The sequence below is a fragment of the Microchirus variegatus genome (assembly GCF_963457635.1).
Source record: "Microchirus variegatus genome assembly, chromosome: 12".
Taxonomy (NCBI): domain Eukaryota; kingdom Metazoa; phylum Chordata; class Actinopteri; order Pleuronectiformes; family Soleidae; genus Microchirus; species Microchirus variegatus.
Window position 1 is genome coordinate 12,624,153 of NC_139813.1, and position 26,307 is coordinate 12,650,459.

At 41.4% G+C, this 26,307-nt stretch overlaps 1 protein-coding gene across 1 annotated transcript in view; it reads left to right on the forward strand.

Moving 5' to 3' along the window:
* Positions 1-357: 357 nt before the first annotated feature.
* The window catches only part of evlb (Enah/Vasp-like b), a gene marked incomplete at both ends in the record, with an annotated part of 29,737 nt that continues 3,787 nt past the window's right edge, over positions 358-26,307 (forward strand). Inside the window, 4 exons of the mRNA XM_083898520.1 lie at positions 358-452; positions 16,080-16,248; positions 17,266-17,443; positions 24,265-24,331. Coding sequence (XP_083754646.1) covers positions 358-452; positions 16,080-16,248; positions 17,266-17,443; positions 24,265-24,331 — 509 coding nt within the window. The remainder of the gene's footprint in view (positions 453-16,079; positions 16,249-17,265; positions 17,444-24,264; positions 24,332-26,307) is intronic.

Consider the following 26,307-nt stretch of genomic DNA (forward strand, 5'->3'; position numbering starts at 1 on the left):
TACTTGGAGTCATCTTTGTTCTTGTGCTCACAGCTGCTGAGTGTTCAGTGGCTGCTAGTGGGGAAATAGGTTAGTGTGTCTGTTTGGTGCACGGGCAGCAGAGGTGACTGAATGTTAAGTGCACGGAGGAGACGGAGAGGAGAGGGATGCCGTCCTGGTGACAGCGCTTTGTAGCCCTGTGACCGTTTGGCGAGAAGGTGACCAAGGATGCTTTCGCTGGACTCTCGCCTTTAGCGAACGTGTCGGCGACGGATCTGAAGAAGACAAAGCAAATATCACAGCAATATAGACGGCAATACGTTTTTTTTCCAAGCGGTGGAGCAGAGCTGACCCGTGTGTCTGCTGTGAGTGGACACTATGGATATCAACCTTCAGTCTCACAGATTTTACTTCCCTCAGATCTACTGTGCCGAGCCTGGGGCTCAGCCACAGCTGACCGAGTTCAAAGTCAGGTAAGCTTCCAGAGGTGTTCATGATGGATCCATCACTAGATGAGGGATCCATCACTCATTCTGATACGGTGGAATCATCTGGCTCCTTGTCTGCTTTTTGTCAGTGTCAGGGTTCTTATAGATCCACCCAAAATGTAGCCAGAGCATCATCATCATCATAGTCCCACAGATCCCCAGCTGCTGCTGCTGCTGCTGCTGCATATGAAGCGTTTCTGTGTATGAAGAGTGCTGCTGTGAGCGTCTGGTTGCCCTTGCAGGGGGATGGGGCTGCATGCTAATATCAGTCAGCTAGCTGTGCAGAAAAGTGTAAGGATCAGGAGAAAAGCAGAGGGCATTGATGGCCTATGAAGGAGCTTGCCAAGTTTGGACAGAGGGGGTGACAGTGCCGCAGTTGTCCTATTTTTTGTGCGATCCGGGGACCTGCGGCTGCCGTGGCTCTCTTGTCGGCTGCTTCTGTGGCTCTTTTGTTCTCTATGTTTGCATCTTTTTTTCTTTTTCCTGCCACTCCTTCTCTCCAATCAGCGCAGGAAGTGCTCAGGGTGACTGGTTTTTGCGTCCACAGCCGATGTCTGCCGTCATGTTTGCGAGGACGCATGCTCAGATGTGCAACAGCTTCCCTCGTCTTTGTCTTGTTGAGATGTAATTTTGTTGGATGGAGCTTGTTGCATTCAGGCATGTAAGAAGTCAGAGCTGATGCTGTGTGACTATAGTGACCCATTTACCATTCAAAAGAAAAAAGGCTAGATTGGTTGCCGCTTGGTTTGTTCCAACACGTGCAAAACAAATGGTTGTCCATGCTTTTAAATACAAATGATTTGTTCCTTTGTAGGCCTGTAATCTTAACTCAACAAATTCACCATCTTAAGCCATTGTCATCAAACTTACATCATCAAACTGTTAACCTCTTCTTAATCAACAACAAAATCATCCGCTCACCAACCCCTGAACTATATCACCTTGCCGCACCTTTGTCTTTCCACACACATGAAGCACACATTATTATATTTGCCACACATTCATCCATTTATAGCTCTAGATTTCCTTGTAATCTGGTGTGTGATACAGTTTGGCGATTCCTCCTCTAACAGCTCTGATTAGTGCAGCTTTAAGATACTCAACCCAGAGTTGTGCCCCCTCTAAGCAGCTTTTAGTTTGGCTGGAGCTCCAGACTGGAGCAGATCTATTGGTCACTATCACGTCCTGGCTGAGTTCCCTGATGTTGCTGCAGGAGCCTGAGGGCATTTATAGCATGGCAGCGTCATAACTGAGGGGAAAAGGTAAAAGTAACCGTGTACCAATTGACTGTATATTGAAATTGACATAGCCTTCTGGTTGTAAGTAAAAACAAAAACAGTTTTTATGCCTCAAGATTCACATTATATCACCTGCATTCAGGCACCTACTGGAAGATATCACTTGTCAATCACAGTGGTGTCCATGCACTGTTGTCTATTTTTGCTCTTTTTTCCCCTGACACCATTTGTTAGAAGAAGAAGAAGAAGTCTAAAACTAGTGAGTGAGGCCATTAACTCTGCAGGAAAATGTTAACAGTTGGTTCATTTTCACATAAACTAAATGGGCTTCTTTTTTTGCAACCAGCAGAGTTGCCCCCTGGTGACTTCCTACCTTCTGTCACACTTCCTGGGCTTCACTTTTTAAAGTGGAAAAGTACCTCCATTTTTATATATACAGTCTATTTGTGTACCCAGATTTGTAGTATCTGAATTGCACGAAACCATGACTTTGGGTCATCCTCGGGGCATGGAGCGATTTATCACTTTTTTCCAGACACCACTGTCTTAAACTGAAGGTTATTGTTTATGTTTTTAACCACAAGGCTAAACAATTAACTGAGTTTGATCCATAACTGCAGCCTCGTTTCAGTGGTCTTCTGTGAAAGGACTGCGTCAGCAAACGTGAGGAAGAGTCAGCAAATATCACATTTAATACGTCTGTGTTTTGAAATGGAAAAGAAGAAAAAAAGCTTCCGTCTCGCACAATTCAGACTGTGCCTCACACCTCTTCTCCTCTTTGCAGCAAGATGGATACGTGCGGGAGGGGCTCACATCCTCACACACACACACAAACACAGATTCGGTAAGATTTAAACTGTGATGTGTTTTCATTTAAACCAGTTCAGGCACTTAATTCATTTTCCAGAAATCAAATGTTATGCTATGGATACACTCTTTAAGAAGCATAAAGATGTTAATGCACACAAATAAACTAACAGGTATCCAGATGCAACTACACAGCAGCAAATCCATATTATTAACCATGCAATCTGTAACACTTTAGATTAGGGAACACATCACCATTAACTAGGTGCTTACTAACATATATAAGTAGCATACTAGCCATTTATTGCTAATCATTTAGCACGTATTAACACCTTATTCTACCTCCATTACGACATGAATTAAGATTTTTCCTACATAAGGTGTTAATACGTGCTTAATATTTACTAATAAAGGGCTAGTATGCTACTTATATGAATGTTAGTAAGCACCTAGTTAATGGTGAATGTGCAATCTTATGTGAAGTGAAGAAGGAGAAGAAGAAGAAGAAGGAGACATAGGAATGAGAAACCAGGGGAGAAAGAGAGAGTGTGAGCAGAGAAGAGGGAGAGAGCAGGGGAAAGAAGGGGGGATGGTGAGAAAAGCGAAGCTAAGCAAAAAGAAGAGCGAGTGGATTGTAAATGTGAGAGTGTAACGGTCAGATGGATGGATGAAGAATGTGGAAATATGACTGGGCTAGTTTTGTTTCTTGTTTTTTGTTGTCTTTTTTTAACACGACATACACACCTTGCAAAACCTTTGCATGGGATGCTGGAATATTAAAGACACACAGCTCCATGGTGACCGAGGTAGATTTAGCCACAGTGTAGCCACATAACCATGACAACCAGCATCGGCCAATCTATGAGCGCATACATACACAAAGAGTACATGTAGGTATGGAAGGGTATGCACTTGAAACCACACACACACGGAGAGAGAAGCTAAAAGCAGAAACACAACCTTTCCTCTGATATTTGAGATTTGATGTTGAATTTGCATCGTCTCAATTTTGAAAATGATGATGTTTTTGTGTCTGGGTTTAATTGGAACATTTCAAAACTGTAAGAAAAGTGAAATAAATAAATAAAAATAAAATACTCGCTGACGCACATTTAATATTCAGTTGTTTTATGATAATTATAACCAAAGTGAGCATTGCTGATGCGCTGAATCTAGTTATTAACTCTTAGCTGCGAGTCACTCTTCATAATTATAGGCTCTTTTCTTTGTGTGCTGAAAATCATACACACGCAAATATATAATAATTTATTAAGAAACGCTCACACATTACACTTATTATTGAGCCGAAGCCGGGACCGTGTGAAGAACTGCTCGGGCCGTTTCGGTTACATTGCCAAATTAAATTTATCATCATTTTGCAGCTTTGAAAAGTAGGCAAACACAATAGCACAGCTCTGGAGACACATATCAGTACCAGGTGTGAATTTAATCAGGTTAAAAACACATCTAGATACAAACTGGTTTAATGACTATTGGTTTTCTAAAGACTGCAACAAACCTTTTCATGACAGAAGCAGAAGCGCTAGTAAAATTGGAGATAATTACCCACTTACAACAGTAATGACAGTAAACCAGCAAGAACCTGAAACTATGATATGCAGTGAGGGGATTTTCCCCCAAAAAATGTCTGCAGACTTTATTGTTAATTTGATCAAATCAAACCCATTTTGTGTTAAATAAAAATAAAACCTTGAAAGCCTTCGACTTCCATTAAAGAGCCTCTATAATAAGTAATTGCTTCAGGATTAAGCCAGAGGAGATGTGTGTTATTGCCTCAGCGGAGTGGGTGTGGTCTCACAGGTTAGAGACGGTGGCCGTTGCACACGCATGTCAAACATAAGTAAGCACTGCTGGAAATTTGTGGACGATTCCAGGTCAGTGAATCCACTGATGGATGATCTGTGGCACTGGTGGGAAACGTTACACGACCACATGTCCACTGTAGTGCTGTGGTGGGTTTTCCACAGGAGGACGATTCTGCCAGTTTACGGTTGCTTGTGAGAGTGAGTCCTACTGTAATCTGCAAAGGAGAGCACTTACCCTAATGGCCCTCAGCATATACTCTGCTGTAAAATGGATCACATGTAAACGTGTGTGTGTGTGTGTGCAGTTAAATGGCGTCATGGAGCAGAGAGAGCACAGCCTCGAGGCATCTTCACAGCTTCCTCTTTCTCCTTCCCTCCACTCCTTTTTACTTCCTTCTTCCACAGATAAAGGAGACATTTCATTTGGGTAATGTGAGTGTTAATGCGTCAGCTCTGTTCTCACCTCTCTGCTGAGAAATATTCTGTCAAATGGAGACGCATGCATTTTTAAAAGCCCCCCCCCCCCCACCTCGCTCATCACCATATTCCATATCTTCCATTTCTCTCTGCTGCTTCCTCGGTTCATCTCTCCGTCGCCGTCTTAATTCCTTCTACCCCTCACATCTTAATGCTCTGTTGTCAGCGTCTCATTGTCCCTCGCTTCTTTCCCTCTTTATTTCCCCCTCGCCTCTGCTCAGTATGGGGTCTGAGCTTCTCTGCACAACCTTTTCATTTGTAGACTCGTGCCTGAACTCATTGGGAGGATTGCCTGACCTTTCTGTGTGCATATACACACACACACACCCACACACACACTCATTCACCAGTGAATATCCACAAAGTTCTCTGACATGCTCACAGTACAGCGCTCGGCATCAGTTGGAGGTAGACGTCAGCCAGAGGCTCTTTAAACATTCCATCAAATGCTCATTATAAGCCGAGCACAGTAGACAGGAATGTCAGGCTCCTTAATACACTTGAAGCATACGATGCCACATGTGGAACAGTGTGCATAGCAGCAGGCCTGCTTGTTAGCTTTCCCGCAGAACACAAATATGCAGCTGACAGCTGGACACCTAAGCATAGTAGAAACCTGGAAACGGCTTGGCTCGGTTAAATGTTGGCTCAGAAAAACCCTTCAGCTACTGTCAAATCTTATACACCAGGGTTTCTCACTCCAGGTCCTGGGGAGCCACTGTCCTGCATGTTTGATGTGTTTCCCTGCTCAAACACACCTGATTCAAATGGTTTAACCCTCATCAGTAAGCTCTGCTGAAGCACAGGGAACAGGAAAACACCTAAAACATGGACCAGGTGTGAGAAACCCTGCTATAAACTGTACGTTGGTTCTCCAAGCTTCATACCTGTGTTTGGCTATTTTAAGTTACTGCTCATCTAATGCTCACAACGTAAATATACTATATACTTCCCAAACTATTCCTTTAAAGTGATAATCTATCATGCTCTTGCAGATCTTATCAAATCTCAGCTGTGAGTCACCGCCACAGCAGATTCATTTGTTTGCTTAATGCCACAGTCGACTCATCAGGGATCTATTGACCCTGTTTTGTCTCTGTTATGTCAGAGGATTTGTCGGTCTTTGCAGAGACATAAAGGACCATCCCAAGACTAAATCCTCTGCCACTCAGGCTGTCAGTTGTTTTCCACTTGATCCTTCATTCTATCTGACACTGGATAAGTCAAGTGAGGTCAGAAAAGTCCTCTCTTTAATGTTTGTTGTTCCGGCCTGTGCGATGGGAGAAGACGTCAACATGACAACAGATCTTAACAGTGAAGGTCATCCAACGTAACCTGACAACTCTCCTTGAGACTTATATGCATCATTTTACTCAACATAAAAAAAAAGAAAAATTCAGACACTTTTAAAAGCTCCAATCCTCAGGTTGGTCTTTATGAATGCTGTGTCTGTCATATGAAAACAGGCTCTGTCAAGCAATACTATCAGGCAGGACATACTCATGCTGTATTATTTACCTCTGAAGTTATTCCTGAGCACATCTCTGTATTTTTTCTCATACTCTAACCTGCAGCCGTTTCACTTTACTATTCCAGTTTTTCCTGTTGCCTCCGTCTGTATTGGCACAAAACAAATCACTTCCTGTGTGCAGCACAGGAATGCTTCCAGGCTGAACTCTGCTCTACTGAGAAACACAAAACACAGAGAGTCTTTGAAGCTAATAGACTTCAATAAACAACATTGTTTGAACTCTTAAGACAATGGTTTAAATGTAATGGACATTTCTCTAACTCTAGACAGTTTTTTTCTCTCCTGCATCACACTTAATAATGTAGGCTGCTATTGACCAAACATAAGAGTTGAGAGCACATCATCTCACGTCTTTGTTCAGCCTCCGCAACACGGTTTTCCCACTGCGCCGTTGCTTTTTTCGGTCTCAGCGTTAGTGCCCGGGAGTTGAGAAAACCCTTAAATGCTTTATGTGATCATGTGGAGCAGCAGTAAAAGAAAACCTCCTGCTTGCACTTCTCTCTTCTGCAGCCTTCAGCTGGACTCAAACCATCAATTCACGCATGGCCCATGCAACCAAAACATTGATTTTGACCTCCGTGGAGCGTTCAGACACACTGAAGGCTTTGTTAGCGGTTTGAAAGTGAAACAACAAACCCACCTCAGGCTGGCCGACATGTACACGGTAGACGGAGCAAGTAGTCGTTATAAATATGCTTTACAGTCTGCAGAATCTGTAGCGTCTGCCACACTTGTATGGATGCTTAAAAACCACGCAATCACACAGCTGCAGCCTCGTGAGACGCTGATTTGATGTCAGAGGATGATATTGTGTATAATTATTGCAAAGGCAGTGCATCTGTAATTAGGGAGCAGACTGTCTGAGGCCTAATGCGTCAGTTTTTTATTTATTTATATATCATTCAGCACTCATTCATCTTTTTTTCACAGCCATAGTTTCTAGGGCAAGTGAATATTACAGTCCAGTTGTCATGCCAACAGATTAGCGTGCTTGTCGAGGAATGTGTGCATGTATGTTTGTGTGCATCTAATCTACAGGGTCTGGAATATTTTAAAATACACAAAAGTGCATGCACAGATATGGTTGGTTAGGGTAATGGTGACACAGAGGAAACGTACCACACTGTCATAACATGTTGTCACTTCAGGTTATTTCCACTCTGCATTGGTCTTATAACTTTTTCATCATGAAGTAAAGTAAAAAAAAAAATGTTGGTCTATTTGGTCTTGAGAATCATTATATCATGTATCCTCTCTTTTAGAGAGAGAGAAAAAAATCCACATAGATTCAATTTTAAAAATGATTACATTGAACAATGCGATCACTGAGTTACAGTACAGATTGACCATCGAGTCACATGACTGTTTGTCCTGCAGCTATAACATTTATTTCACACAAATGATTGTGTTTTCCACAAATACACGACTTGTAACCTAATGTAGCCAAGGTTAGTTATTTTTAGATTTTCCTTCGCAATTTTGGCTGTTACATAACAGTTTGAATTGGAGCAGACAGGCTGTTTGAAAGTCTGTTGTCAGTGCACAGGGCTGGTTTTCTCTCTCTCTCTCTCTCTCTCTCTCTCTCTCTCTCTCTCTCTCTCTCTCTCTCTCTCTCTCTCTCTCTCTCTCTCGCTTCTGATTCTGTCTCACAGCTTCCCAACTTCATTCCCCCCCCCCCCCCTTACCCGCTTCACCGCCAAACCCTCAAATACGCAAGTAGACTGGAACACACTGCCACAGATTCACAATAGGTTTGAAACATTTACACACACAAACAAGTACACACAGAACAGTAAAACTGTAAATCATAATGTTACAATCAAAAAAAAAAACTCAATCCAGTGCAGGAAAATTGAGTCAACATTGCCTCAGATTATCTCAGTCAGATTTCTACTGCAAACATAGTATATCAATATTTAACATGCATATATATATATATTTTTTGTTTCTTTTTCTAAGAATACATTTTCAAAGCTATGTTGTTAAGGATTATTGTCAACACTTTCTGATTGTTTGACAGTTTTCTACCGTTTCAGAAGAACAAGCTTCTTGTGCATTTTTGCAGAGAAACGTGGCTGACATCCAACACAGAGTGGTCTAGTTTCACTGAAGCTGCAGCAGCAGCAGAAACTGGGACTGGGACGCACGCACACACACACACACGCACACACACACACACACACACACACACACACACACACACACACACACACACACACACACACACACACACACACACACACACACACACACACACACACACACACACACACACACACACACACACACACACCCTCTCTCACATTCTCTCTCTCTGTCATTTTCACAATGTAAATGATTGACAGTCGACGAGTGATTTAAAGACGTGGGAGCAGAAAATATTGCCATTTAACCAAAGTGGCTCATCATTATATGACAACACTATAAAGCCTTTTATCCCCTTTTCTATTAAAACGCTGGTTTAGCTTCATGCTCATAGCTAACAAAGCTCCAACACGGCACACTTATAAATCTTTAAGGTGTCAGCTGCTCTTTCTGATTCATGCAGCTTTGATGTTCTGTGCAGATGAAGTTCACGGTCACGTATATGTACTATATAATTCCATAGGACGCTTCTTTGTGCATCATTTTTGCCAGTTTGTAGTCCAAGGAATTTTCTCCTAATTTGTCTAAGAAAATAGAGCATTTTGTGGTGACAGTTGTTCTGCCAGTTTACTCTGAGGATTTGGCTATACTCTCCCAGCAGCTGGCTGTGGGATACAAAGACACTTTCTGTGATGCACAATGCTCTATTTGAATTGCCACTGGTTCTGGTTCTTCACCCCCTCTGTGTATATGAAGTGTAGTGATACACAACAGTGATATTATATCCTATATCCGTCATTCACCTGAAGGCACAGTGTAAACTAACGTCACCTTAAAACCTGGCAAAGGTGCCATGAGAGATGGAGGTGAACTAGAACAACACTGATGTTGTTGTTGTTGTTGTTGTTGTTGCTGCGTGCAGTGTGTTGTGACTGCGTTGATGTCACCAGAATGACACTGTTGATTATGCAAATGAGAAGCAACAGATCTCAGAGTAGAATCCTCCCTTTGCAAATGAAATAATGAAAGTTTGTGTGTATGTGTGTGTGAACTAAAGTCGCCCTTTAAGCACAAAAGAATCAGTCTCTGTTTTATCAGCAAAGCAAACCATAGTGGACTGAAAATAGTCTTTTCATTGCACAACGAGTCTCACACTGTATTCACTATAATGTGACTGTATGAAAGGCTATAATTGTAGTGTACTCTTTTATCTCTTCTTTATATTTCTGTCATTATGTGCTGACTGGTAAGGCTAATCTTCTTGTTAAAAGGGAGTTTTTTCTCTGCACTGATGCCTAGTGTTTGCTCATTGTGTGAATTGTTGGGTTTCTCAGCTCTTCGTGATGTTGTCTGTGTACAGTGCCATGACAATATGTATGTTATGACTTGGCACTGTACAAATAAAATTGAACTGAATTGAATTGAATTAATCTTTAAAATTATTTAAGGACATTTTGTTCTGAGCCTCAAGAAGCAAGAAGACCCCGGTTTGCGACCCGGTCAGAACAAGGTTCTCTCTGCATGGAATTCCCTCAACACATGTTCTGCACAGTCTAAATTAGAGACAAAATTGGACACTCTATATTGACCGTTGGTTGGTTGTTTGGCTCTGTGTCGATGTGATGGACTGGTGATCTGTCCAGGGTGTACCCCGCCTATCGCCCTATGTCATCTGAGATTGGCACAGCTCCCCCCATGACCCTCATGTGAAGGATAAAGTGGTAAAAGATGGATGGATGGACACTGGTAGTGTTCATATAAAACATAGTGACTCCATCAAAAGAAACTGCAGAAATTGAGTCTATGACTTCTTTGGTTTACTCGTAAGGAGTTTTTATTTTTTATTTGGATGTTATGTCCAGCCTGTTAGAAGCATTCAAACGTGCTTAAATGGTGGTAAAGCTTCTGCTTTTATTGCTTTAACAACTTAGAGAGGTTTCATCTGGGCTTTGCTGCTTCTTCAGAGCGACTGAATGCCACAGGCCTAATTCAATCATCACAATCTAGATTCTGTAGAACATTCTAACCCTGATGCACATGTTGATGCACAGAGATGATGCATTTACCCATGATCAACTTTTTAGATCTAATTTCTTCTGATTCTGCAGCTGCCCATGTTTTAAGTCTGCCTCACCCAAACCAGTGTGTGTAGATGAAGAATATGAGTCATACTGTGAAAGTACCCAAATGTGCTTGCAGCGGTGCATGTGCGTTTCTATTTCAGGCCGATTCTTCTTTGTCGTTAACACACCGCCGCCTTGAGCTCCGAGGCCGCGGAAAAGTGGAGCAGCAACAATAGCTTTGATGTTGTGATGTCTGCAGGGTGAAGTCAGAGCCGCCGTCTGTCTTCTGTGTGGACCGAGACTGGAGACACACACACACACACACACACACACACACACACACACACACACACACAAAAGGACGTCTCACACTACACACTATCAGTGTAAGAGACAGACTAGGACGAGCATTAATGAGATGAATGAGTGACACTATCACACTGCTCTTTATAATGTTCAGTAACCGACAGCTGACTCAATGGTGCTATTAAGCTTTCAGTTCCACACTCAGTGACTCGCCTTCAGGTGCTAATTCACAGAAACAGCCTGTCATAAAAGATTAAAGTCCATTTATGCTTTCAATTAACATTTACATAGAAGTGCGAGTGAGAAAAGATACACATATATGGAAGTGTGTGAGTATTTTCAGCTCTGCAAAAGTTATTACCAAGCATTTTATGTCCTAAATTTAAATTCCACCCCCGTCTGTTCTGTGCTCATTACGTTTCAGGCTTCAGGGGTTTGTCATGTATATATATTCCTCTCTTCTGAGTGTGCACGTGTTTAATTTCTAACTACAGTGCTCCTCTTGTGAGTCAGAAGCGTGTCCCTCTCTTATGACAATGTGTGACTGTGCCATTCAGCTCTAATCAGAGGAATGATGATGAAAGAGTAAATTTGGTGCAAGCAGACGGGAAGTTTGGCACCAGAAATAGACAGAGGAAGTGAACTGACACAGCGAGTTAGTGCGGATGAATGTGAGCGGTCCAGGTGTGAGCAGGAACCTCTGTGCTCAGGAGTGAAGAAGGAACTGTGTGCGCTGTAGACACTGGGATGTGGCCGAGAAAACTGTGTCGTCATTTGTGTGAGAGACAAGATTGAACACTGATAAAACTGACAAAGCGAAGAGCAAAGAACATCGCGCAAATACCACAAACAGCCAGTTCCCCGTACACAACTGATTAAAACATTGCAAGAACATACATAAAAATAAAGTATAAATAGATATAAAGTGCAGAGATGCATCACTATGTGTCAATTTGTGATTTGACTGCTTGTATTTTGGAAATGTGCAATAAAGGGGGCACCACAGCATATTAAATTTAGATGTATTTGAAAGAATATCACACATATCACTCCTAATGTGTAAACATGAAACTCTATCATTTAACCCATTTTACACCATTGCCAGGTGGTTTTCACCCGAGCAAATAAATGTATGTGATTTTCATGAAAACCAAGTTTTCATCTTCATTATTTTATTTTTTTAGACATTTTTTGTTCCCAAATTCCTAATTTTCCAGTAATTTTGGAGCATTTTTATATGGTCCGCTCATGATGCTTTTCTTTCACACTACTCAAATTTGTCATGTATTGTCATATTTTGATGACAAGTACTTTTTATTGGGTGTATTTATTATCTCGGGTAAAAATCACCCAATCTGAGAGCATGTTGTAAAGCAGACGAGAGTTTCAAATAATAGCTGGAGCAACCAAAAATAGCTAGATGGCAATCTCGATCTAATTGTCTATAAATGACGCTATAGAGGTGGAAGATGGAAGCAGAAAAAATTATCTTTATCTCTTGTGTGTGCGCAGCCTGTGCATTTTGTTTGTGTGCAAGGAAATGGAAAAGGCATAATGATTGTTTTTCCAGCTAAGTGAATGAATAATCCATATGTCGATCAGTACCAACCCTCACGAATGTCACCATAGACACACTAACCTATTAACACTATTTATCGATCACAAACAGTGTGACATTTGTATGCTGCGTCATCTGACAACCACTGCTCTCAGACTTTTCGTAGCCGTTTGTGCTTTCCCTCGTTCTCCTATCCGCCTCCCTTTAACAGCACAGCAATGGCATTGCCTCTGCCTGTGTCGACGTTAAACACCTTTTCTTGTGAGCAGCAGGAATGTTGCTGGGTGACACAAGATTTAAAAACCTCAATAATAAGAAACACACAGAATCTCCTGGAATTTATTTGACAATGTTTTGAAAACAATGATCAACTGTGTATTTAAATGTTACTACTAGGGATGTGAATCTTTGGGTGGCTCACGATTCGATTCGATTCAGATTCTCGATTCAAAAATTGATACAATGCATAGTGTGTTAAGGCAAATTATGACATCAAAACGATACAGTTTGTATAAGACCATGTGATGATGTGATCACACAAATTGGCAAACTTATGACAAAAGTTAACATTTATTCATTTAAAACAAATAAAAACTTACTTACTGTACAAACAAATAGAACTCAGGCTGTACAGTTGTCCGAACATCACAGTCATCATGATCAGTCTGTGAGTCTAATAGAAGAGCTGCAGCCACAACTGTAGCACACATTGCCCACCATACAGTTCTCGTGCATGCAGCTGCTTCAATAGCCTTTGGGTGCAGTCAGCATTCGTCTGAACTGACAAGGTTAGGTTAACACCAACAGCTGTGACGTTCAAAGTCATTCAGAAATAATATTATATTAGATCTCAACCCCTGTATGTGTTTCCCAGCTGCATCAGTCCTCCTGCTCTGTGATTGGTCCGTTTCCTCATAGATGGCAGGAGAAGCAGCAGAGTATAACCGAGCAGCTCTCTGAGATTCCTGTCAGCTTGAATTTACTTTAGTGGCATCTGGTCATGAACAGAACAAGGATGATGCAAAGTCTTGTGCATGAGTGTGTGTGTGTGTGTGTGCTCTCAAGGTAAATCCAGAAGCATCTGTTTTATTCATACGCTGCAGAGTAATTGTTAATTTTTTATCTGTGGCATTGAAGCAGTGATCTACGCTACTGTAGGTTCCTATATCTGTGTGTACGTGTGTGTGTACTCTTGTGCGTCCCATAACTGTCAGTGAGAAAAACGGGTGTCTCTGCCCTCAGCTCTTTCTTCTTCTTCTTCATCGTCAAATTTCTTTTAGCACAAGAGCCTTATTTATTCATGCCTCTGGGCCTCCGATGCCATTTTCAGATTGTTTCAGACAGAGAACTGCCTTTTAAAAATGAACAGTGGACAAGTTAAAGAAAATAAATTAAACACATGGATGCTCTTCCAGTTCTCGAGGTGATTTGAGACGTGTGCACTAAAGCACTAATGTAATTTAACATGGCTGAAAGAGAGCAGGACACTGAATCCTCAGGAAAATGTTTCCCGATGTTATACTGTAAATCAAGATTTAGGCTCATTTGCTCCAAGAAAAGCTCTTTATTATTGACAAGGTGACATTTCAGGCCTAGGTTCTTCTTCATCTTGGTCTTAAGTCAGGCTTAGGCCTGAAAACGTCACCTGGTGAGTGGTAAAGGGATTATTTACACAAGACATTTTTTACTCCTTGCTTTTTTATCAATCCTGATGTTGGATGTCTCTTGAAGTGCGATCATTTATGCAGAGTAATTTACCCCCTGGTGGCTAACAGCTATTTCCTTTGATTTCACTTTTCAAATTGGACAATTATGTCAATTCATGTCAGTTTAAGTATAATCCATGCTTCAGGCTTCAGCTCTTAATCGTCGTCCTTTCTTCATCTCAACCAGAAGCCACTTAGTGCTGCACTGATCTGTCACAGTTCCCCTCTATAATCCTTATCATCGAACCTGATGTCTTTCACTGTAACTTATGTTGCATCTTGAAGCCAAACATGTCCCTCTCCCTCTGTTTTGTCGCTCTCTCTCTCTCTTTCTCTCTCTGACGCAGCTCTTTTGCTTTGCCTCAGGGTTTGATCCACTAATTTTAGATTTGGCAGCAAGGCAAAGACACAGATGGGACTCTTCTTATTAAACTCATTTGCAAGTCAAACTGTTCTCCTCCGCTGTGATTTTCCCCCTTTCCATCCGGCCGTGTACTTGCACCTTGAATTTTGATTCCCCCCCTTCACCTTCAAGTCCCCTTTAATCTGGAAATCTGTAAAACATATGTAAACTTTTCATGGGACTGTGTGTGTGTGTGTGTGGGGGTGTGTGTGTGTGTGTGTGTGTGTGTGTGTGTGTGTGTGTGTGTTTGGAAAAAGTTAGGAGGCAGTGCTTCAGTGGGTTGTGATTACGCAGTCAGACAAGCAAGCAGACCAGTGCTGGAGGACACACACACACACACGCTCTTGTACTTGCTGCATACTGAGAACCAGGTATAAGTGCTGACAAAGTGAGGACCAGCATTTCCACTTTATAAATCAACACAATTACAAATATCTACTTCATGAATGACATCTATAAAGATCTACTAGGTGCAGTACCATAACATGTCTGCAGGTGGAGCCCCAGAGCAAAAAGTGTGTGAAACACCAGCGCTGGAAAACGGGTTTTTGTACCAAATTGAGGACCTAAAATCAGAGTATAGCATGTTTACAACCAAAGGAAGTGATTTGAATGAAAACAAAGTGAGGACTGGCCAAAATGTCCTCACTTCGTAAAAATGACCTCACTTTGTTGGTTAAAAACCCTCACTGGTCCTCAGTGTGCCACACGTACAAGAACACACACACACACACACACACACACACACACACACACACACACACACACACACACACACACACACACACACACACCCCCCCCACACACACACACACACACACACACACACACACACACACACACCAACCAACAGCTGGACAGGCACTTGATTGCATTTGGATCACACTATTGAGTAACAGAGGATTAGAAGGCTGAGTTGATGCCGTGTTCAGTGTAACTGTCTCACTTAACACAAGCATCTATCCATCCATCAGTAGAGCAGTAGGTTTGTAGAGGTGCTGCAGCTCGACTGCAAAAACACTTTTTTTTCACCGGGTTCTCCAGCTTCCTCCCACAGTCCAAAAACAAAGCAATATGGGGATTAGGTGAATTGGACACTCTAAACTAACCGTTGTGAGTGTGAGAGTGAATGGTTGTTTGTCTCTATGTGTGGCTCTGTGATGGACTGGTGAACTGTCCAGGGTGTGACCCCGCCTATCGCCCTATGTCGGCTGAGATTGGCACGGCTTCTCCCGTGACCCTCATGTGGAGGATAAAGAGGTAGAAGATGGATGGAAGACACAGTGGTAAATCAGATTAGCGTGTTAGTTGTTTTGTAAAGGAATGGAAGGAGTCAAGGGTCTGTAAGTGAAACAGCAGAGAGTTCCATCATTCAGGAACAACAGGGATGCTCAGTTACCTCGGGTTATAAAGTAGCCACATGCATCAATATAGAAGATTGAGGATATTGTTGATAACTGTAGTGAAAATGCACAGCACTACATTGCTGGTATGTCATGTAGAAAAGTGTCCATGGGTGGATTTTCCTTAAATCCATTACCTCTCACAGCCTGTTCATAATTAACACACTCTTTCTCTTGTCGTGTGTTTTTCTCTCCATCTGTCTTTACAGTGAGCAGAGCATCTGTCAGGCGCGAGCCTCCGTCATGGTCTACGATGACACCAGTAAGAAGTGGGTACCCATCAAACCTGGACAGCAGGGATTCAGCCGCATCAACATCTACCACAACACTGCCAACAACACGTTCAGAGTGGTGGGCGTCAAACTGCAGGACCAGCAGGTAATGACAGCCATCACACACACACACACACACACACAGAAATCAGAGATCAGGTGTTACTAATTTCTATACTAATTGTAACATTGAGAAAAAATACTGCAATTGTCGTTACTGAAAGAGTGTTTTGCGTGTGCAACATCTCTGGTGTTTCATTAAAGGTCTAAAACAGCGCTAATCCTACTCTGCTGGGATTAGGCGGGAAATGTCTTCCTGTCTGTCTCGAGAAGTGGCGTTTCATTAGCTCCTATCTTTCTTACATGTGTGATTATGTCAATAGTGATAAGACACAGTAGACAGAGCTAGGAATCAAAGTAACACACACACACACACACACCATGAAATTACCATCAAATGTGAAAGAGCTGTTATTGGCTTCTTCAGCAAGATGAAAAGAGTGTTTTAACAGCTTGTGTTCAATTACATACATTCTCTAACACAAATAATTAATTTACACCACATGTGACAAATGACTCATTTGCCAACACATATTTTAAGTACAGAAAGAAACGGGAAAATCTGTATATTTTAAATGTTTTTATTCCAAGTACTCCATCATTGTCACTACCATAAACACCCATAAACAAACAATCAACATTAACATATGTATACATGCACTATATCACTTTACACATCATTTATTCTTGTTTATTCTTATGCCGTGTGTTTTACTCGTTTCATGATTGAGTGTATTTGAGTTTACACTGTATGTCTTAGAAGAGTCTGCCGTGACAGATAATACTGATTCTGTATTAAACTAAAAAAATAAATAAACCACAAACACAGTTTATGTGGAAGAGAAATGTCTTTTTCCCCAATCATGACAGCCAGAGTAAGAGATCATGATTGCGTTTATCTCTCCGCTGTGTATCGTCCTGTTGATAAAGGACAAGAGTGGATGTTTACACATCCCCACTGTGAAATATCTGTCTGCACTTTTCCCTTCACTAAAAACTGCAGCTCCTCGCTCTCATCCGCTCTCCTCCTCCTCCTCCTCCTCCTCTTCTTCCACTTCCATAGGTGGTAATCAACTACTCCATAGTCAAGGGGCTCAAGTACAACCAGGCCACCCCGACCTTCCACCAGTGGCGGGATGCCAGGCAGGTTTATGGCCTCAATTTCGCCAGCAAGGAGGAAGCCACCACCTTCTCCAACGCCATGCTCTTTGCCCTCAACGTGCTCAGCGCTCAGGATGGAGGTGAGTGATTCCTCAGGGCAAATGAGCACATATGCTGAACACGCTCAGGAAGCCCATTATGTATAATTTTCTACTTTTAATAGGGACACCCTTAGCTCCATCGTGCCTCCCTCATAGCAAGTGAACGGTTGATGCAGAAAGCAGACTCAGCTTGGGAAAGTTCCTGTCAGCAGACAGAGTGCTTGTCATCATTCTCATGGAGGTCCTTTTTCTTTAAGGCAGAACATCTGGTTTATGAGAAAACACTAAAAAGCAAAGGTAGCCTATAATGTTAATGTGTGAGTAACGCAGTAAAATGTTTGAGCGCAGCTGGACGATGGCGGATGTTGTTTTCTACCTCACTTAAGCCTTTATAAAATATGTTTAATCATCTTTTCTGAGCCATGAACAATTTTACATGTTCCACATATCGTGTTTGTGGCAGTGAAACTGATGTGCTTTGAATACTGTGCCACTCGCCATAGGCGTGACAGACAACACGCCTTGTTGTAACACACAGATTTAAGAATCCTGCCTTGAGAGGATCAGTGGCGATTCTAGAGTCTGCAGGGGCCCTAGGCAAAAATTCCCAGGGGGCCCTTCCAACCAGTGTTCATCACCATTATGTTACAAATAATCTGACACCAACAAATAATGTATGAATTTAAAATGCAACATTTTGAAAATAGCTTTTAAAAAACTACATAAACTTAGTAAAAAAAATACATTACACTGTAAATAACCCACATTATAAAACAATATAAATATATAGAACAATAACATACTGTAAATAACTGAAAAACATATATAAACTGAGTAAAAAAGATATGCATTACACTGCAAATAATCCTCATTTTCCAACTTGCAGAATGATAACTTCACACAGGTTAACGTGAGGTGGGGCCCTTTAGGGAGGTTTCCTACTGAGATGTCATTGCAAATTGCCCATTGTTTTTTAAGGGGGACGGGGAGGCGGCTGATCACTGCATATTTCAGTAAAAACAGCCCTCAGGCTCCGAGTGTCGGAGGCCCCCTATCAGCTCGGGGCCCCAAGCTGTTGCCTGCCTTGCCTGTTCACAAGCTGTGCCTCTGGAGAGGATGACAAGGAATTTTATTTTGAATATAATATTAGTTATGTGACAAAGCACAAAGTCGTTTTTTGAATACGATCCTGTGATTTTAAAGGTCACATAGATTGGTCCTGTTGCACATATATGTTAGTTATGGAGGTCTACTTACATATATTAACTTGTTTTTATGGTCAAAAACCTCCTAGTTGCTGTAAAATAGCCGATAGAAATCCTCTTTTCTGACAGTGTTTTTCAGCCGCGATGTTTCAGAGCGAACTTTCACCCCCAGAAGACAGAGTCTTGTGATTGGCCAGTACTATCCAGCACATCCGTTCTTAGAAGCGCAGCGCCCCCCTCTGGAACAGCGGATGCACTGCTCCTCATTATCAAAACATTGTTTTAACAGTGTTTAAAAATAGCTTCTTCACGACTCCCCGCCGCAGTCCCTTTTATGACTTTAAACCGGAGTCAGACCCAGAGTCAGAAGACGCTGTCGCTCGTGAAACACCTCCACAACGGACGTTATTCTTCTTCTGCGGTTCAATGTACGCAACCGGATGTGCCTGGACTAGTGCCCGGAGCAGGACGATCGGTTGTTCAGGAGAACCGCTGTTTACGTAACTATAACGGGATTTTCAGAGATCTCGTTGAGCCCCGAGATTACAATAAAACACAACGTTCTCAGCAGTGGCTGAACTGTTTGTTTCGAACCGTCAGGCTTCATAAACAAGGCAATGACGCAGATACACACCAAAAAAAACAGCGATAATAGGAACTTCCGGTCTAGTTCTGCTTTAACGAAAACGAATGCTCTCTTCCATCGCCCTTCATTTCCTGTCACCTCTCTTTGTGACGCGGGTGAATATCAATGAGGATCAGCTTCATTCTGACACCTATTTCCCCTCCACCGGGCACTTTGTAATACAAATCAAAACAAAGCCATCCTCAGCGAGCGCTAAATGAAATGCAGATGCTCGCCTACAGCCAGTGACATTTACTCTCACAGTGCAATTACGATTTTTAACGGCTGCGGCCAACCAAATCTGATGGTGTCTGTTTAATCTGCTGTAGACATGCGTCACTGTGTCTGTCAGTCCTGAGCTTTGTGTGTGTACAAGTGTGAGTTTCATGAAAGAGAAAGAGACATTACGAGGAAAAATGAAGGAGAGACACTGTATAATCACATTGTGCCAGTTGAAAGTCCAGCAGCAGCAGCAGCAGCAGCAGTGGTGGCAGACTCAGTGTTTGTGTGTCTCCTCCAGCCTCTTAATTAGAGTGAGTCACTGAGAAGTTTCCCCCTGGGTGCTGTGCTAGAGAGCAGATCTTTTCATCTATCTAATAACAGAGGACGAGGGAAACAAAGAGGCCTGAGTGACATCAGCCAAACACAAGTGCGCAGACACACAAAAGAAAGGATACACACACTTGACAGACTAATAGCCTCGGCGTCACCGGGCCAGCAGTGAATCCAGCTGCACGAGAAGATACTGTACAATCTACATCATACGCACTCACACACATTGCATCGATTAAGCAAATGAATAAGCAGCGCTCGTGTTCATGCATGGGTGTGTGTGAATGGGACGGATGGTTGCTGTGTTGGTTCTGTCCACTCCCACTTTGATTTTTTGCTATAATTTATCACACAAGAGACAGATTTACACCTTTTGTGTGCTTTTCCTTTGCTCTCTGAGCAGGTGTGTCTACACCCTCTAGTGGTGAGAAGGTCAAACTCTGACCTTTCATCCTCACTGCAAAACTCACAATGTGATACAAATAATAAACTCACAGAACAATGTGTGAGATTAAACCTGTTCTGGGCCTGTTAATGTTAATGCTCAGTAGATAAGGACAAAACTGTTTTTTTAAAGTATATATTTTAAAGGTGCATTATGTAATAAATCTAAAGCAACTGGTCATAAAATCCTCCTAATATGTCACAGACACTCAGGAATAATGCTCACCAACAACAACAGTACAGACAAAATATTTGCATTAAAAATATATTTTGCAGACTGCAAATCATGTTTATATTTTGAAATCATGTTTTGGCATGTGGCGCCACCTACCGCCATCTACCAATCATTGCAGTCAGCAGAGTCTCAGCTGCCGAGCAACCACGGGTTGCCAGTTTACGTCAGAAAACGAAACCTAAAAGACCTCGGTATTTTGAATTTGAATGTAGTAACTGTTTTTGACCACATTCTTACATATGGCTCCTTTAAGTATAGAGAGTTTATAGTGTTTGACCTTTGGCTGCTCATGTTTTTGAATGACATTTTCGTTTGGTTCACCCCTCCTGTGTTAAGCTCAGTCTGACGCTGGGACACGTGTGGTTGAGCTTCCTGTGATGTTTGTGTGTGCATACGATCATTAGGTTGCACACAGTCCACTGACAAACACCACCTTTTGAAACATTAACCAGAGATACTCGCTGCACTGCTGCTGTCGCTGCTGCTGCTGCTGCGAGGTGTGCGTTACAAGAAGATGACAGATGATACAGTGGCCAGGTGGAGGAGAGAGAGAGAGAGGGAGAGAGAGGAGAGGAGGTGAGGAAGACGAGGAGGAAGGGTAGCCGAAGGTGAGAGATGGTCAGCAGGGAGTGGGTCTGTCAGTGCCTCTGTGTCTGCTACAGCCGGTTCCTCTTCTTCAGCATGTCCTGTAGGTAGAGAAGCTGTGTGTGTGTGTGTTTCAACTCCTGTGTGGCAATTATAATTACTGTGTGTGTCCGTGTTTTCTTGTACTTGTAGCACACTGAGGTCTCAAAGTGAGGTCATTTTTACGAAGTGAGGACATTTTGGCCGGTCCTCACTTTGTTTTCATTGAAATCACTTCCTCAGGTTATAAACATGCTATACTCTGTTTTTTGTCTTCAATTTGGTACCAAAAAAGCCCTGGTGTTTCACACACTTTTTGTGTTTTTCTGGGGTTCCACCTGCAGACATGTTATGGTACTGCACCCAGTAGATCTTTATAGATGAAGTAGATATTTGTAATCGTGTTGATTTTTCAAGTGGAAATGCTGGTCCTCACTTTGTCAGCTCTTACACCTGGTCCTCGGTATGCAGCAAGTACAAGAATGTGTGTATATGTGTGTGTGTGTTTAAAAGTCGCAGTATCCATTCCTGCAGGTGTGTGTCTTCTTTTTTGAAAAGTGTTGGCTTCTTCCTAGATAATAATAATATAGTCAATAGTCTGAATAGTCTCTACATTAGTAACTTAAATGATCTTTGACATCTATGGCTTTAAGCTTAGTTGACAGAATTGAGATGACTGAAGAACTATTGACCTTCACCAACTGTCATTTATAACAGTTTATAAACTTATAAAGGACAAATGGATTCTTTTGTTAACCAGGATCAACTGCAACAGTTTAATAATAGCTAATATAAAGGAGGAATTGCAGATTCCATTAAAAGCCTCCATTGAGAGGCCATTTTGATAAATTATACACATGTTCTTGATGTTTGATGGATCAGCTGACACACTGCGATCACTAGAATTGACACTGTTGTAAATTAACATTTTTAAAACATGACTTTGGCATACAAAGCACAATAAATCAAGCTGTAATATATAGCATTAGTTGCAGGGGAACATACTAGTACAAGATACTAGAACACTAATTAATCACACTTACCAATAACTATCTCCTTCGACACAATGAACATCATAACTGGCAACATGTAGGACATAAATGAACAAAATAACATCATGTAATTTAATTCTAAAAGTCTTATTCAAGAATAATTCTATGAAAATGTACTCAACATGTCATCATCCTTACTCGCAGTCTCATTTGCTATGAATATATGGAGACAAGTTGTAATTTATTTGTTTGTTTGTAGTGTTTGTGCTATCCTGTGTGTGTAGGTATACCTGATAGCATGCGCGAGTAAGGTCTTTTGTAGTGCAGTGTTATTTTGGGGTTTCCGTTACTTGATCAATGGCAGCCATTAGCACCAGCGACTCGCCAGAGAGTCACTTATGTGAGCAGTGGAAAGAATGGTCAGCGAGTATTGACCCTGAATAGGAGTGTGTGGAGCTGTAAATCTGTGATGACAACTTTTATAAGACAGGAGGGTGAGAACAGGGGTCGATTTTTTTTACTTTTGTTTCTGTAACTTTAAAAAGATTTATGTCTTTAAAGAACATTTTTCAATTCCAGACGAAGCCCAGTGAGTGTAGATTCTGACGTGTTCTACTGAGGGTGATCTCAGGGGGAACAATTAAGTATTAGTATTGTCCCACAGGAGTTCAGTGATGTGAAAACGTTCACTGGGATCTGATGATTCACACTGACTCCATTGTTCTCCCTAAGCTGACGTCTTCTTGTCCTAATCTTATCATGTCTTTAATTAATTACATCCCTTATCTGGCTCTGCATCTGCAGCTCACTTGTGGTATTAAATGGATTACATAGTTAATGCCTTGTTGCTCATATCACATCATAAATAAGAGGAGGGAGATACTGGAGAGAGTCACAGATCTTTGATCAGGTGCTTATCTTCTCCTGTGATTCCTCTGCATCCAAGCATTGACTTTAAGTCTTTGAACACAAAATAGTCCTGGTGGATTTTCTCAAACGTTTTATACTAACTACTACCTAAGAAGAATAATAAGCTCTTCAAATAACATCATTATAGCCAGTGTTAAAATACAGTGGTTCTACAAATGAAATTGACTTGTCTTAGTCAGCTACGGTCTTTTCAAAGGAGGCAGATTTATTCCCAATAAGATAATTTCCTCTCTAATCATCGTCCTCTTCCTCATGTATACTTCACACACTGGTATCAAATTAGATTATGATGGAGTCAGAGATAAGGTGACTCTAATTGTACCTAATGTAAGGATATCATAATAGGGCAGCCCATATCTAAGTGGAAGGGGAACTTGGCTTTTAACTGGAGGGTTGCCAGTTTGAGTCCCCACCAGGTCAAAGGACCCCTGAGCAAGGTACCACAACCCAACCATTGCTCCCCAGGTGCTGCTCAGTGTTCCTTCTAGGAAGGTTCCTAGTAGAGGATGGGTTAAATGCAAAGAAATAATTACAAAAAGTCCAATTAATGCTGATACATTTTTTTCACTTCTAGCTAAAGCATATGCATGACAGTTTTTTTGTTTCTTTGACGGCTTGTGTAGAGACGTTTAAATCTTCGCACACTTAGTTAGTTTCTAACTTTCTTGAACACCTGTCAGAAAGTAATATATGTGTATAATACAGTATGTGATGGGTTTGCGTCTGGTCATTTATTTGCATAGCACATTTCATATAAATACTAATTCTAGCAAAAGTACTAAAGGTGCTTTACATGATAAAATCAAGCCTCACCTCCAACATGGACTATAGTAACTAAGAGCTGCATCACTGTGTGCTTACGTGTGTTTGTGCTCACGCTGGCAGTTAAATGAATTAAACATGTCAAAGGACACTGATATCCAAGCAGTGTGTGTGTGTGTGTGTGTGTGTGTGTGTGTGTGTGTGTGTGAGAGAGAGAGAGAGAGCAGGGATAAGCACTTCTGTCTTACATGCAGCAGCACTGGATTACGTTCTACTTGATTAACATGCTTTTCATTTCACATTACTCATTACAGAAGAAAGACGACATAATGATCAACCATTGTGTAATTCCCTGTCATTTGCTACTTAATTGTCTTGACTGGTACAAATTTCAATTACCAGTATCAAGCTCATAATAGCTCATTTAGGTCGGCTTCGCTTCATTTGTTGTTCTTTTTTTTTTCTGACTTGTCTTCATTCTTCTTTTTCAGGTCCAGCTGTCCAGCGCCAAGTCCAGAATGGGCCAACATCAGATGAGATAGATGCTCAGAGAGCGAGGTAAAAAAAACAACAAAAAAAAAACATAGACTACAAAGACAGACACAATCAACTGGAGGTCATTGTCAATATGGTTCTCCACTTGAAACATGTTTTCAAGCCTTTTTGAAATCAATTTCTCAAACAGTCAGAATCTTAAGGAGCCTCCGAAGTGACATGAGAAAAAAAATGATGAAAAAAAAAATGAAATCTCAATTTTCAAAGTCGAGATCTTGAGTTTCCAAAAAATTATGAAAAAATAAAAGTGATATTTTTTTGGTCATTTTTTGAAATCTCGAGTTTCAAAGTCAAGATTTCGAGTTTCCAAAAATATAATGGAAAAAATGGGGAAAAAATATAAATATAATATATTTTTTATATTTTTTATTCTTTCAAACTCCAGATCTCTACTTTCAAACTAGAGATTTTTTTAAATTTACAAAAAAAAATTGGATGAAATGTTTTTGTTTGTTTGTTTTTCCATAATTTTTTGGAAACTCGAGATCTCGCCTTTGAAACTCGAGATTTCAAGTTTTTTTTTCTTCATCTTTTTCTTTTTCTCATGTCACTTCAGGGGCCCCGTAGAATCTATCAGTTTGGACGTGAATTAAAGAAAGAAACAATAAAGAATCCAATTCCACAGCTGCTCTCAGATTTCAGTCTGAATTTTCACAATTCTGTGTTGACAGAACAATATCAAAATATCAGGTTGAGATTGACTAAAGGTCCAGTGTGTCAAATGTTGCAGAAAATATTTTTAATTTGGCAGAAATTGAAGATAAAATACTCATAATTGCCAATTTTATTATGAATTCTTGCTTTTCACCACCCCAGATTAAGTCTTTCACATTTGGGTCAGCTCTATGGAGGTCACCATTTTGGATCACCATGTTTACTATAACGCACAACGTACAAGGGTTAGGTGAGAGATATTTAGCTGCAAATAGCAACTTCGCCAATAAATGTAAATTTTACACACTGTACCTTTTAAACTGGATGAACACAATGCACACAAAAACAACACACAGCAGGTTGTAATCCAGAGTGAAGGTTTGACAAAGTCTTTAGAGTCTCTCACCAGTGACATTTCCTGTCTGTTTCTAAAATGCTTTCTGTCGAGACATCTCATATTTCAGTGCAGCTGTCGTGGCTCCTTCAAGACATTTTTACTGATTTACTCCCAAACCAGTGGATGAACTTGAAGGGAACTCAGTCTCAGTGGGTTGTATGGTGGTTAGCGGTGTCTAACAGTGTCTAACAACCTGTCACACAGAGGGAATATGGACTGTCACCGCTGAGATCAGCAGCTGTTTCATTTCTCTCTTTTATACAGCATCAAAGAGCTTCCTCTCATGGAGAAAGAGCGTATTAAAAAAAAACAGCCCAAGTTCAAGAAAGAACTTTTTTTCCTGCATCACAGTTGCAGATTTAAGAATCCAAAAGTATGGATAATGGTTGTAAAGTGATGCTGCAGCCAGTTTCCATGGCTCAGTGAGCAGCCTGCATTTCTGCCACTGTGGCTGCTCTTCCTCCTCAGAGACGGACTCTGGCACAACTAGGCCTTTGTTGCTGTTTAAACCTCTTCCTTCTCTGCCGATTGGTTCGTTCGAAGGCCAAATGCCAAGGGCTTAAGAAGAGAAAAATAACCTTTCCTGATCCTATGTCTGCTAAATTGTTCCTGTTCTGCACAGAGGATTATGCTTGTGATTGTCAAAGGAGAGATTGTCTTTGTGTGTGTGTGTGTGTGTGTGTGTGTGTGTGTGTGCATATGTGTGTGGTTCAGGTTTGTGTTCATGGGATAGAAATGAAATTTGACTGAGCTCTCTCTAGTGGTAGTGAGGCAGTATTGCTCAGCAGCCCCTTTCCTGCTGCGTGCTCTGCTGTCACATCAGTGAGGCTGCTGGCTCAGCACTTCAGCACAGCTGGAAAATCCCACTTCCTCTCCACAAGCTGCCTCCTGCACGCTCTCTATCCTGTGCAGTGAAATACATGTGGGC